Raw genomic sequence first — 15,975 nt, forward strand, 5'->3', positions numbered from 1 at the left:
AAATAAAATAAAATTAACTATACTAATTAAAATAAGTATACCAAAATAAAACAAAAAAATATATAAAAACAAATAAAAATAAGTGAAATGAAATGAAATAAAGCACCTAGTTTTTGAGCTTTAGCATTCCAAGATATTTACTAAATTTTATCATTTATGCGAAACTCGTTTTAGTCTGGATTTTGGCTATTGTTAATATCGGTAAGTAACGGCATATTATTTTCCTTAGCATTAAAGGCAAATAATCGTTTAAAGGAAGCCCTGAAATATCGCTCTAATGTTATTTCAAGCACTAAAGTCTCATGTTGATAAATTGAAAAAATTTAAAAGGTAAATTAATGTTTTTCGAAGCAATAAAAGTTCTTAATTTTGTAGATGTATATTAGTGAAAATTTCTGTCTATGGATTATGAAAAAATATTTTCATGTAAAAAATTTGCTACTCTCATAGGTGTATTATTGTATAGATAGTTCTATGTGGCTAGGCTAAATAAAAATATTTAATTTTGCTGTTTATAGAACACATATTATTAGATTTGTGTATTAAAAAAGTAAAGAACCATTTTTGTTTACTTTAAATTTTTGCCATACTTCCTTTGAGGCATATAATACATTTTCTTAGTTTGTTTTAAATATGTTAATGAACATTCAAAAGAAGTAAAAGCAATGCTTGTGGATCGTTACAACTTCCATTTTCTCTTAAGGTATATATATATATATATTGTATTTTTCCTAATTTGCTTAAAATAATTTATTTTAACAAAAATATAAAAGTAAGGGAAGAAAGGCTAACTTCTTCTCCAGAACAAAAAACTATAAAAAATATGTCAACAATAGAATTCTCTACAATAAACAATTTTAACAACAAAAAATAAGCCTAATAAATAACTTATGAGTGTGTGTATCGACGTCTGCTCCTCAAAACCCTCCATATTTAACACTTTATTTCCATATTCACTATTWTTAGAAAAATCAACAAACCTTCAATGCTTAATAAAAACTATTTAGCACAATCTCAAATTRGTAGACAAGATCATACAGATCTTTGCAAATAACTGTAGTTTATATATAATTTTTAAAAGCGTTGCAAGCGAAATTCCACGTGCTTGAGGCGCTATAAACACTTTAAATTGAAATATTTGCCACAATAATTGTTATTTTAATTTATTTTTATTTTTCTAAATTTTGTTTTTAGAAAATACTATAATTTTTTGCGCCAACTGTTGTTTACACGAATTTTATATATATATACCGCTATATTCGACACGAGATGCCGCACAAACACGTAAACACTTTAAATTGCGATGCAGGTTTGATTTGAGAAGAATCTACGCAGTCAATTGCTAGCGCGATTGCTTAGTCACGTCTCGAAAATGTTTATAGAATTAAATTGGAAATAATAGTGGACACGTAAAAAGACCAACGAGCGCGTCGTTAGCTACTTAGTGTTAAATTATTATGAAATTTGCGCGTTTTAATAACTCAATTATTTATTTCTAATTTTTATTACTCTTAGAGGCGCTTTCATACGAAATTCTAGCAATTTATTCAAACACTTTTTTCTTAGCTTTTCTGGTTTGATTTGTTCCAAGTTCACTTATTTTTCTTCTTTTTTAATATTTTTTTAATTTCATATATTTTTTTGCACGCGCGCATTTGCCTAGTTCAGCACTATAGAATCTTTTTTGGAGGATACTGCAAGTTATACTTGTGTTCGCGACGCGCGTTCACACTGTTCTTGCGCTTTGGGCCTATACTTCGTGCCTCTTGTTCTTCCTGCAGCTAAGCACACATCAAGCGCTCACATAAACGGTTAGCCAGTCGTTAGCGCGTTGTTAGTTCGCAACTCGCGGCGGCAATACGTTCGTTCGTGCGCACTTGCTAAGCCGCGTACTTCAAAAATGGCTAAGATCGTTAAGGCAGCGCCGTGTCAGTTAGTTAGCCAAGCCGAAAATAAAACGGCAAACGTGCCTATCGTTCGACGACGTATTCGCTTGCCTTTCGATTGTAACTTAAACGTAAGTTAGCAAAACGTACTCTCGCATACGATCACGACCGACCTTGCTTCGTCAACACTATGTGACACACTGAAGCTGAAGTCGTAGCTGTAAACTGTATGCGAGCAGCGCGCAAGTCGCACCACCACCACCACCACTAGCAATAACAACTGCCAACCATACGATTTGGCGTCCAGGTATGGTCACAGATGCGCTACGGATAGCGGCAGTGGAAGCAGCAAACAGACCGTGAACAGACCAGTGGTGGTAGAAACAAGCAATCTACACACTGTGCGTTGCGTCTTCTTCAGTGTTGCTTCGGTTGCGCGCTTACCTGGTTGGCTAGCTTCAAGCGCGTTTGTACGTCGCTTCGTATTGCGCGGCCGCCGCTATCCGCTTGTGCGTCATTTCAAGTTCGAACGCCAACACGTTGCTTTTATTATAGCTTTATGCTCTTCGAACTGCTAAGGTTGCGGCGCTGCTGCCTTTGGTTCTTAGCTTCGAAGTTCCGCAGCATTGCGCTTGGTTCAGGAAGCAGCGCGCAACCGTTGCATATAGAGCGCGCTGTATCGTTTTAGCATTGTGTGGTGTTTTTCCGCTAGCGGTAGGGCGCAACTATACCGGAAGTGTTTAAATGTTATCATTGTAGTGGTGCTTGGTAGAGCTTATTGTAGCTTAATGTTTGCATATGGTCGCATATGTCAAAGAAAGGAGAAAATTGGAGCAGGAAGCGCATGTCTACAATGCTGCAGGCGACGCGTGCAAAAAAATGCATGTGAAGTCAATATATTTGATGCTATGTGTGTAAATATTTATAATAATTGTTTACGCCATTTCTACTTACAACACTTCCATACGTTATTTACCCGTGAACGCCCATGTTAGGACATGACTAGCGTGTGAATAAACAATTTCCGGAAGTTCTGCAATTATTATTTTTTAGTTATATGATTATAGTTGCGCAAAAGCTTTCAATTTGAAACTTTCAACTTTCACGCGAACCCAAAAAGCTTTTAAAGCTTTGTCCCAAACCAAAACTTTAATGGCTGCAACGCACACTATTGTGCCATCGGCATAACTTGATGAAGCTTTAAAAGTTCCAGGGCAGTATTCTGGAAATTGGTTGGTTTGGATATTGCTCTAATTTGTATTCGAAGCATAAATTCTATTAAATTTTAGGGCAATTTTTGTATCAAAGTGATTGCTTTTTAAGTTGTGCATAGTTCGAAAGCTCAGTGAAAGCTCTTACTATAAAAATTTCAACATTTTACAAACAGAAAAGCAGTTGGAGCTGTAAACACTGTTCTGTAGCATACATCGTAGCGTCCATCTTGATACAGGTCACCTTAAGGATGTTTGTGAAAGTTCTAGAAGAGTAGAATGAGGAAACTAAGCAGAACTCAGATCAAAAGTTAAGCATTGGGGAAGAAAAAAATTATTCCATATGCTTAAGGGTAGCGAAAAATATGGAAAGTCTCGGGAAAAGTATTAAAAATCTAAATTTATGGATCTCTTTCTGAGATTTTTACTCGACATTGAGTAAACACAACATTTTGATAACACTCCGCTTATCTCGTCAAACCACTTACACACAATAACAAATTAGTTTTTATCAATTTGTTCGAAGTAAGCCGTAATCCCAATAATCCAAACACCTACGCACACAGAAAACAACAACACTACTTGTTAAGCAAAAGTATCAAACTTGATCGAACCATACCATACCATACCATCGCAGCAGAGCGAACATGCAGAGATCAAAAAGCGCATGCCATAGTTTGATCGTAAACGTTATTAAAAGTAGAAGCGACGATTGATCGTTTGGTGGTGGTTTCAAGCCCGAAGTCAAACGAAACGCCATAGCAGTGCAAATATGTGTGAGTGCGAGGCTAAATGCAAGAAGCAATGCACGAAAAAGAGATGTATAGAGTATACAATGAGATCATATGTGCGATCTTGTTGAAAAGGCAGCCTGAAACAGCTAATGGGACACACAAATGCAAAAGGCAATGAAAAACACACGCACATACACACGATATATGTGGTAGTGCAAAATCAACATAGATTTGTACAAGTGTAGATGTGCACGGTACGATGGATGAATGAATGAATGAGCGCGAAATCGTTGAGCCAGCTAACCAGTTGTGGAACGCCACCAGTCCTGCACAACAGATGGCGTATAACAGTTGACAAATATTCACACAAGCACACGAATTGCACACAGGTCACACAAACACAGTCACACATGCATGAATGCAAAAGCTACTACCGTATAACAGTTGCGCCGTTGGCATTGCAAGCCACAAGCCCGCCAGCCAATAAAACGCTTCGGCGCATGCACGGCGGACACTAACACTAATGCCGCGCTAACGCATGCGCACAAAACACAAGCACAGCTGTTAGTCATCGGACCAATTGCAAGCGTTGGAGCGACTATTAGACGATAATAGAGTTAACAATAGAGAGCGGGCAGCACAGGGGGTTGGCGACCATATTGTAGTGCACAACAAGGCGGCGACGTTGGACAATGGCGATAGCGCGGCATTAGCCACGCTTTGCATTTGAAAATTAAACAGAAAAGAGTGAACACACACACAAACATATGCACATAGCCTAGCGACAAGGTGGGATTGAATATGTGCGCGCACTGTGGGGAACATTCATGCGTGTGCGTAACGCACTTTGCGCCGCTCATGCGCACATCTAGCAATGGACGGCAACTGATGCACTCTCACTTCAGCCACAACAGAATACAGAAAAAAGAACAACGCAATAACACAAATACATTGCCAAGCAGGCAGGCGAAAAAATATTAATGCTAACGCTAACGCGCCCAGTGGCAATTCCACCGGATTTGGGGGGCCAAGTACTTCGGGTACGCTGCAACACACTCACCTTCGTTCCGCCGTGTTGCTGGTGATGTGCGGTGCCGCTTATCACGCCACCATTGGTAATGCTGTTCGTCGCATCGACGATGGTGCTGCTGACGCCGCTTTTCGGCTCCTTGCGCAGATCTTCCGGCTCGCGTTTGATGCTGATCGTCTGTTGCGCCTGTTGTTGTTGCCGCTGCTGCTCGGCGGTGACCACTACAGCTGTGGCGCCACCAGCTGCTGCTGCTGCGGCAGTGGCCGCTGCCACAATGGCCGAGTGCTGTGAGATGGTTGTTGGCGTTGCGGATGCGTTGCCGTTGCCACCGGCCGCCGATGGGTGTGAACCAAGCAGCAGTCCTTGGAATTCATTTTGCGATAGGCCGGACACGTCCAGAGGTGTGGTTTGCCCATTCAATTTGTTGTTGCCGGCCGTTGGTGTGCTGTAAAGGAAGAATAGCAAGAGAAAAGTGGAAATTAGAAAATAGAAAAAGTAATTAGCTAAGTAAAAAAGTTAATGAGTAAATTACGCGTGAGCGAGTTTCGAACTAAGCTAAGTAAAACTAGTGCGGGTTGGTTGCACGTTGCAGCTGCTGCATGCGCGGAAAATTGAGTGTTGGCTGTTGCAAGCAACAAGCGTTAAAAGTGCAATTGGCGTACTCTTTCCGGCCGCTGATAACAATTTTCAATTTGCATTTGGCTAATGGCTCGTGCTTTGTCCTCACGTCGCTCTTTGGCTGTCGGCGCAGCCGTTTAACGGTTAGTCACGGACATGTACGAGTGTTATTGCTCTTGAATATTGTTGGCGCGTGCGCAAGTTTGTGACGCTGTGCAAAATTACTGCACTGGACTTTGCTCTCTGCATTTTTGCAATAATTGCAATAAATGCACGGAATTATGGGCGCAAAAAATATAAAAAAAAAATAAATAACAAAATATATTTGAGTAGACTATGTAAGTACTTGGTTGATAAGCGTTTTATAGGGGACTGTTATAATAAATTATTTAATAGATGAGTTTTCTTAGCATATTACTTATATCTATTGTAAAATTGAAGTCAACTATACTCTGGTTCCGTGCTGACGAACTTTTTTTTTGTAGAAAAGGGAAAATATCAAGATTACCTCCTACAGCATAAATGGCTAAGAAATATTTTATATGCAATTACTCTGACACTGATAATTTTAAATCTATAATTTTTATATAATATAATAATAAATAACAATCTGTCTGAAGACAATCAGCAAATTTTATAAATACAACCATCGTAACAGGATTGATTGGGCGCCATTGAGACTAATCAATAAATTCTTCAATAACAAAAGTTGCCACTTTTAATCTGTCTGGAAGGTCCAAAATGTGAATTATTTTTAAATTTATACTAAAAATAAAAACAACATGTTTAAATAAAAAAACATATACAATATATCTAAGGAATTTTCTTAAACACTATATAATTGGACTTGAGTAGTAAACATTTTATCAAATCTTTCGAGCTAACAAAAATATTTCCATTTTTAATATGAAAAATATAAAAAATTCTTAATCTGATTTTTATTAATCTTTATATTTGACATATTATTGCCTTCATTTTCTCCACTCAAGCTCTAAAACTAATATTAATGTCTTTCGTTACAGTTTCTATTGGAAAATATTCTGGTTGTTAATATCCATATATTCACCTAAATTCGAAGTAATCGAATTCGAAGTAAAGTAGTGTAACATCACTTTTCGTATCTTTACAGGCGAAGGAAGCTCAAAATTTTATAATACATACATATATTATATATGATATATAAAACAATAAAAAACAAATTTTTTTTTTGTTTTTTTTTTTTTTTGATTTGGAATGGTTAAAGAGATTTTGTTTCGTACAATTTAAAAATGGTAAAAAATTAAAAATATAATAATAGGTTGAAACTCATTGTCAGTAGATGTGTTTGCAGTCATATATCTCCATTGCTATCAATCACATTGTGTTATACCATACAATGTTAGAAAGGTAAGATTACTTCGTTTAAGCAAAAAAAAATTTAAAATCGGGGAAGTTAAGAAAAGTTGCAGCTGTTCAAAAATGAATGAAAATAATGAAGAAATATAAAAAGGAAAAAGGGAAAGAGAGACGATGCTGTATCAGTTCGTTTAGCACACGGATGGTTTGCTCACTTCCGTTTTGGAATTTCGAAATTTCGATTTACACTGATGAAAGTTTTTGACTGATGAAATAATTTTATAGCGGAAAAATAGCAAAAAGAAATCGACAAAAATGGTACATATATTTATTTATTATTATAAATATTAAAAAAAAAAGTACGTTGAAGTTTGCTTAAAAATACAAAAATACTTTTTCGAACACCCAATATCAAACAATTTTTCTATCGAAAATTCTCACATCAAAGTATCCGCTTTTTAAACAAAGTCCGTGAGCGTTGTCTTACTTGTAATCTCTGCTTTTTTATGGCGTAATTATACATACATATATTATTTTTCTTCTTTAGTGACGTAACCGGTGTCTACGCTATCATTACTATAATATTTTTTTTTAGAAAATTTTAAAATTCTACTTTTCTCTGTCTTTTTTTATCTATTTTATCTATCGGAAGGTTCTAGTTTAAAGAATGCATCGAAAGGACAATCGCGGTCGTATAAAACCTTGAATGACCCTATGACGCTCGCCAGTAAAGTTAAACTAAATAACTTGCAACAATTCGCTAGATTGTGGCTAGACTTGATAATTATGCTTTTCTGAACACCAACAATACAGTTGATATTATGGAAAAGCATTGTGAAATTTTGTGTCTCTCCGTTTAAACCTGAACATTATTTGAAGTAATGATCTTCCTCTGTACTTTTCTAACATTATTTTCTTTTGCAGTACTAAACTAAATGCCTCGTGATGGTTTCTAACGCATTACTAAGCTTTCTTTCTTCAAAATTATTATTGTTATTTTGTCTATACAAGATGCAGCAATATAATTTTTTTTCGTTGCCTCCCTTTGGGCAATATTTCTCAAGCATTCGTTGCTTTAAATATATAAGTAGGAAATCAACGGTCTTATGAAGTTTATTCAGAACTATGGGATCGAGATTCCAGTGGCTGAGTTCCTTTCTGTAAGGTTATCAATTATTCCTGGACATTAGACTTCTAGTTCGAAGGTAAGCGGAAAAGAAGGCAATCCCATAAGTCGACAAAAAGTATCTTCTTCTACTTATTACCAGTTAGAGCGCAGCTATTTGATTAAATATATACCTATACACCACGATTTTATGCAATTTTTTACTCATGATTGAAGAAATCATTGAAGTTTTTGTTATGAATAATTGTAAAAGAACCCTGATAACCTAATTGCATACAGAAATATTCATCTTTTTTCTACAATTATTAAAAAAAATAAATATTGGAAACACCAACGTAAAAAGGCAAATCTGGCAGTAGTACACCAACGACTTCTACGAAAATACGTAACCCCTAAGCGGCGCGCTCAACCGCAAGTGTAGCAATTTAACCGTCAGTTCACTCCACAACAACAAATACAGCATTTAGTGCAATAATAACAACAGGTATCCTGCTGTTAGCAACAAAAGACTCCACTAGCTGTTGCTGCTGCACTTTGCGGTCATGCTGCCTGCCAAAACGGTACCCGCGTACACTTTGCGCGCTTGCACATTCATGTTGTAAATGTGATTGCGACACCTAAGCCACTGCGATTGTAGCAACACAACAACAACAAGTGCCTGCTCGACTTAGGCGCAACACTCCTGCTCGCCTGCTGGTTTTTTGGCCTTTTCGCGGAACCTGTTGCCAGGCGCTTTGCACGCTTCGCTGCACTTGAATTGCAAATGCTTATGCACATTTGTGGTTTGTGCAACGGTCAATTGGTGGCTGTGAAGTTTTCTCCACAAAAAAACATGAAAACATATTCCATCAGTTTGGTTGTTCACGGGTATACCAGCTTCATTGTTGTTGGCAATAGAATGCTTGCAATTTCGCACGGCAGCAGTGGCGTTAAATTGTTGGCGCGTGCGCGCAATTTTCTTGTTTTTTTCTTATTTAATTTGTTTTAGATTTATGTTTTTGCTTATGAGGCGCCGCTGTTTATCGTGCATTCTTGTTGCCTTCAACACGTTCTCCCACTACTTCAGAATGCTAAACAAAGTGTGCGTCCATGTTGTTGCTCTGTTATTGTAATTGTTTTGGTTGCGGTTGTTAAGTACTCGCGCGTTTAGTGCTTTAGCGGCAATCCTGTTTCAGCGCGCACGCGCGTGTATGCTCAACGCTTAATAGCCACGCAGCCGTACAGCACAGTAAACAATTCGGCGCGCATGCGCTTTATGCCGTGCATTGCGCAGCGCTCTGATTGATTTTGCGCACTCGTTTCGCATAAGCAACACCATCGCTTATTCCTGTTGTTCCTGTCACGCTTCGCGCCTTGTATGCAGTTGTTATTATTGTTTTTCTACCACTTGCAGTTGTTCCTGTTCTGCTCGCTTGTTTATGCCATTTCCAGTTCTAGGTACATTTGTAATTCCTATTTTTTGTAGCTGATTTTTGAATGCAGATCGAGCCAGTTTTTCTGCCTTCCTGACAAGCCACCAGCCACCTCGCAGCCATATGCCGCCTTGCTCGTGTGTGTGAACGTGTATACTGCATGTTCCTGCATGTTGTTGCGGGGTGTTACAGACTTAAGTACAATGTTGTTGGCGTCGGGCGAGTTTTCGAGCTGGGAGGCGTGCAAGTGCACGCGTGAAGACACCTGTTCGCTGGCGCCGTCACAAATGTGTTCGACAACAAGTTAATCAACGGCGATGGTGGTGGTGGGCGAAATCATGTGCGAGCACTCGAAAAAGCAAAGCGACATTAACACGTTTTCGTGATGTAAGGAATTTCGACCTTACGAATTTCTAGTCTTTCGACGAGTGATTCAAAAATGTGTTGGTATTTTAAACATGCTTAAGACTTTTACGAAAATAAATTTTGTTTTTTTTTTCGAAAAATCCCAACCAGAAATTTATGTGGAGAGAGAATATTCAAATATGAATGTATAACTTACAAAAGCTCTTCAAAGAAGCACACCTTTAGGGGCAAAAGCTCAAAGGCAAGGCTTAAAACAATGAACAATTTTTGTTTTGAAGCTTCTGTTCGGGTATATTGTAGTGTCTGGTATCTGGAGAAACAGTAATATATTATCGAAACCATAACACCACATTGCTCTTTGGAGATATCAAAGAGTAAGAAAGGAACAATTAGTCCTGGGAAATATTAAAAAATATTTAATTCGTCTCAATTTAGTACTGTTTGCCGGATTATGTGATTTATTAGACTTTTTGAGAATAAATATTAAAGTACTTTTGCTCGACAAACAGACCTGGTCTTATTGTTTGATCTCTCACTCGAGAAATTTCATTTTAAAGTGAGCCTAAGCAACTATCAGAAAGGAAATGAGTATATGGTGAAGCATTTGAAAAGTAAAGAAGTACAGTTTTCCATGATTTTATGAGATTCAAGTATGAATTTATAGTATTTAGGGATATTGCGTGTGAAGCTGATGACACCTCAAGTGGCCAAACGTTAGTTTTCATAGAAACTAGTAAATACACGTTGCTATTAACTGGTGTCAATGACTGGCTAGTGTAATGAACTTTCAATTGTACACCCATTACACTTAGAGCCTAATAGCCAAATAATAGACTTCTCACAGTAAAGCACTCAGCAGTAACGGTAATCAGGGTAACCATATAAAATATGCCAAAAGTGGTGTCCAAATGTTTGAAAGGATGATGAAATGTGTGTATGCAAGCAAAAATAATGAAAAAGTGGCACCAAACAACGCGCACTGTGTTCACAAGCGGACATAGGTGAGCTCGCAGCGTTGGCGACAATTTCCACATTTGTCATGCTGCTCCATGCTGACCTTTTCCATGCTCCAGAAAATGATGACTGCTTTGCGTTAGTTGGAGGCCATGCTGTTGTTCTTGTTACAATATCAAAGCATAAATATAGCAATAATAATAAAAACGCTAAACGTTAATATTTTGCCCCGCGCAGGCGTGTTAGTGTGCGCGCCACACATACACACACTCACGTATATACAGCGGCAACGTGCGTTGTTTCTATGGAAAAGTGTTGTTTTCAAGAAACTTAAGCGCTTCAGTTGCTGTTGCTTGTTAGTTGGTGACATCTTGTGTATACACACAAACAAATAAATATAACATATATGACTATATATTCTTATATGCGTGTACATTTCATAATTTCCGCGCGGCTGTTCTTCAGTTGGACGGCGTTGCTGGCGGTGGCTTTCATATGAATTTAGAAAAATTGTAACACAGCAAATCGGACAGTGAAAAGCAAGGAAAAAAGCGCGGCCAGCGGTAGTTTCGTTACTAGTGTAGCATTTTTATTGTTGTTTTTGTTAGTGTTGCCCGTTGCTGGCTGTCAATGTCGCACTAATTTGGCTTGCCGTGTGCGTTTATTTCCTGGAAAATCGCACGGTGCGCACTTTATGGCCATGATACAAGCACCGTAACAACAAACCATAACAGAAAAAATAACAACAACAAATGCTTTAAGTAGGGGAAATAGTAAAGGCTAAATAAAGCGCGTGAAATACAGAGAACGTAGCCGACTTTACAAAGCAGGCCAAATGCCGTCGGTCATCAGAAATAGCTGCCTTCGTTGCGTTTTTGGTTTTGTTGTATTAAGATTATGTGCCTGTATGCGTGCTTAATGCCACATGTTGTGGCAGACAAAGTGCTGTTGTTGCAAAAGCCACACAACGCGCCGCCAAGTAGAGATTACGTAATTGTAATTATAATAGCATATACATATGGGCTTTTATATGCGCTAGCGTCTTCGGCTGTATGTATTTGCTGTTGTTGCTTATGCTTGGTTAATGTTTTAATTACTAACTGAAATTATTTCTAAAGTAATTTTGTGTTCTTTTTTAAGATTTACTTACAGCGTCGCTTCTTCAAACTAATTTCAATTGTTTTCATTCAAGCTTTTTAGGTTGCGTTTCTGTGTAACGCATAAAAGTGGAAAAAAATTGAAGTAACTTTGCCCTCAGCCACTTCGCACGTACAGCACAATTTGTCACCGAATTAGTCGTTGAAATATTTCATTATTGCGTGTGGTGTGAATTATTTTTGACCAAAATACAAATGTATTGGGTTTTCGAAAAAGTCTTTTCGTATTTGGTCAATAGATGTCGTTTGTCATATCATATAGTGTTGGAATGGTGAGATCTTAAGCTGCATTTGACTAAACAAAAACTAAATTCGGGGAAGTTGAAAAAAGTTACAGGTCCTTAAAAATGGGTGAAAATAATGAAGAATTTCGCTATATTTTGAAATTTATATAAAAAAGGGAACAATGCCACGAAGCAAAAAAATAAGCTGAAGTTTGATTAGAAATACGAAAAGACTTTTTCGACAACCCTATATATTATAAGTAAAGAAAGCGTATTTTTCAGATATAGCAAATAAATAAACAATTTAGCATTTAAGTTATATTTGAGGAGATCTTCTACCGCTTTGGTTCGTAAACCGATCATAAACAAGAAAATATTACAGCTTAAGGCAGTCCCTAGAAAACCAATATGATTCCATCACTTAAGAAATTATCATAAAGGATTCAAACTTTGCAAGCAAATCATTGAAACTATTGGCTGGTACGAATTGGTTGTTTGTAATACTGAAAGGTTTTTAGGATTTCTGAAAGTTGCAAGTGAAAAATTATGCATAGTTTTGTGGATTTTGAAAAACAGGAACATAAGATAATAAGAATAAGTTTATAAAACACTTGTAATACTTTAGTATTAGAAAAAAACAAACAAACAAATATAAAAAACAACTCCGAAGTAAAAATTCGAAATATAAAGTTTTTCTTGTTAGCATTTGAACGTAAAGCTTAAAGCATGAAGAGAGAAAAAACGGCTGCGATATTTTTGCATTTGTTGCTAATAAAGAATCCTAATGATTTTATCCCTTTCAGATCATTAGGTTTCATTTTCAACCACTCTAAAAGTGTTTAACTTCTCGAAAATACTTAATTATGCCCCTAAATATATGCAATATTTTATTTTAATTTCTTCATTTGATTGATTTAATACCCATATGTCAATTAGTATGTCAAATAGCATTGTCGGGCGATTATTACTATGAAAACTATGTTAAACAACAAGTTTGCATGGAAATTTGTGTTTTCAGTGGAACCAGCTCTATATATAATTTATTAAAGGGTTACATGGTTTATGGTTTTCAAAAAATCGTTTGGGTTTTATTGCCGTATTAAATTCTACAGCACCACTAGAATAGTTAGTTTAGTTTCAGAGATACAGACTTCAGAACTTGTGCGCTCGAGGCTATCTAGGCTAAGAGCGCCGTTTAAACTGCGTTTTTGAAGTCGGTCGGCGAGATTTCTTCAGAATTTTCACTGAAATATATTTTTTTTTTTTTTTTTTTTTTGTTTTGTAAAAATGTCTGCCAAAAATGCATTTTTCAGTATTTTTTCCTTCGTTCAAGTTCTAAAACACATATTTTTTCACCTTAGATGATCCTGTAAGGAGTTATCCTGCCAATGCAGATGCATCTTTTTTCCGAGGGGTCACCGGAAATGGCGTCGCAATGGCCGAGTTAAAAAATTTTTTTTACAAAAATTTCAGAATTTCTTTGTTAATAGTTTATGTTTGTAACGAAAGAAATCTAATAAAAGATTTACATTTTCATAAGAGAAAAAAGGCTGTTTTTTATCCGAGGAAACGCATTTAACTTTTTAAGAACACTAAGTACAATATAAGTTCGTGAAGTCATGAAAAACTTGTTTCATACTAGTTTTCCATTTACTTCCTTATTCACGAAAAATGCTTGAAAATCGTCATTTTAGCATCAAAGCAATAGTAGATGATAACAATATCTATGTATAAGGTTATCCCAACAAATTTTGGTTATTGTTTCGGGTACAAATACCTGAATCGTTTACAAAACCAAAATCAAAATCATTATTTTAGCATAGAGCAATAGTTGAGGATATAAATATCTATTATGAATCCACTCATCACAATTTGGTTAATGTTTTGGGTATGAATACCTGAACCTTTTACAAAACGAAAGTCAAGCGGAGGTTCCAAAAAAGATAGAATAAGCATAAATTCATTAAATTCTTCACAATAAGTTTATCACGAATGAAAAAACTAAAATTCAGTGCATTTACTGCAGGCGCTGAAGGCAAGCCTAGTTGAGGCTTATAACAAGTTTATGAAAAATTATATTAATTTTTGGATCATAAAAATATAGAAAACTGAAGTGCAAATCAACCCAAGAAAAAATGCAGAAAATGGAATATCAAAGCAAAGCAGTGACTTATGATATAAGAGGTAGATAGGCAAGGAGTGCACCGCGGTCAGGTAACACCATATTGCATAAGCGCAACAAGCAAAGGCTTGAAGATTTCTCCATACATCAGAGCACGCATTATAGAAATATGATGCGGAGGCAAGGGTTGTAGTTGAAATCAGTACGCATACACAAAGCGGCGTTCGAATTCACCTTTAAAAACCGTATGCTTTCAAAAGGGTATACATATGTACATATATAATATATACAAATGCACAAGGGCAGAATCAATTCCACTAAGCTGGGATCATGAGCTGCATTGCATTTAAATCAGCGAAAAGCAGCAACGGCACACAACACACAGCAATATACAGACACAGCGAAGTCAACTCTAATAGTCAATGTTGCAGTAATAAAATTATATTTTTGTTATTACCGTTGTTTTCAGCCGTTTATATGCAATCGATACTTTTGGCTTTTGTTCGTCATATTCGCCACTCGCCATATTCGCTCTCATATGGTTGCTGTTGTAGTGACTTTGCGCGCACGTTCAGGCGCATACGCGAAATTCAATTAAAAATTGTACAGCAACAACAAGTAATAAAACCAAGTTTAGGTGTGCCTAGTGCAACTCCTTTGATGCAAATGGGTGTCCGCGCGGCAGTGGAATTAGGTGGCAAGCGGGCTGCCGTGCGGATTGCTATCAATGTGCAGCGGAGTTGCGCGCCGGTGGAGTACCTAATATTTCGGCGAACTTTATGCCACTTGCATGACGGTGGTGAAGACAGTGACGTATGATATTAAGGAGCGCACGAATTTAGTGGAGATATATTGGTTTCGGAAGCTCTAAATAAAAATAGAATAATAAGTATTTGGTAATTTATTGTTTCAAAGGCTATGCTAAGCTAAACTTTTCGATATCCTAATTAATTTTCGAAATTCAAACGTTTTAATTAATAATACTTTTACCCCTCTATTTGCGTAGCTTAGACCTTTTCTATGAAAAATATTTTAAAATTTCCAAAAAATTTTTATTTTAAAAATAATTTCATCAAATTATGAAACTAAAATCTGAAGAGCAGCATAAAATTTGTAAAGTTAGTTATACAATGTTAGGTTATGTAAATTTTTTTTTAATGAATCAGCTGCACTTTGCATGCTATTTTTATTATAAAATGCGAAAATATGAGACACCAAAAAAAACTGTCATGCTTTAATTTATCTATTAAAATGTTTGAACCCTCCTTAAAGCACAACTCTGTCTTTTTGGCATGCTGTTTCGGTTATTATGACACTCAGTGGCCCAATAGGATTAGCTTCGTTTAAGTTGACAGGTGAAAAGTTGCAAATGACACTGATGAGGCAGTCAAGCAAAAGAGCAAATACAAAACAATACTGCAAAAGGCTAGAGCCTTTATGTTTATTTGTGTGAATGGAGATTTGGTTGCAGTTGCGTACTATGCTCAAAAAGAATTACATTGGGAAAATAATTGCAAAAGATGAATTTAAAAACTTAAGGCTTGCGAAATAGCAATGACTTTTAACTATTAATGGTAAATTAAAATATTTATGATAATAAAAATAAATATATATATATATATATATTTATATATATATACATATATACAGTGACAGCAAATAATGTTAGTACACATAACAATTGCATTTCTTTTAGCATAAATGGGTATAAAAGTCTTTATCTTAATTTTGGGGTGTCAGTTTGTATAGTAGCTATATGCTAAAGTGGTCCGTTCCAAGTAATATACTAAGAAAATATGG

The 15,975-nt window shown here is 36.3% G+C and overlaps 1 protein-coding gene across 1 annotated transcript in view; it reads right to left on the minus strand.

Moving 5' to 3' along the window:
• Nucleotides 1-15,975, minus strand: part of LOC108975347 (protein grainyhead-like) — a gene marked incomplete at its 3' end in the record, with an annotated part of 172,542 nt that overhangs the window by 42,918 nt on the left and 113,649 nt on the right. The window contains exon 2 of the mRNA XM_018943742.1: nt 4,892-5,306. Within this exon, the coding sequence (XP_018799287.1) occupies nt 4,892-5,306 (415 nt within the window). The remainder of the gene's footprint in view (nt 1-4,891; nt 5,307-15,975) is intronic.

This window comes from Bactrocera latifrons, unplaced genomic scaffold (assembly GCF_001853355.1).
Source record: "Bactrocera latifrons isolate USDA-ARS-PBARC rearing strain unplaced genomic scaffold, ASM185335v1 scaffold_114, whole genome shotgun sequence".
Lineage (NCBI taxonomy): Eukaryota > Metazoa > Arthropoda > Insecta > Diptera > Tephritidae > Bactrocera > Bactrocera latifrons.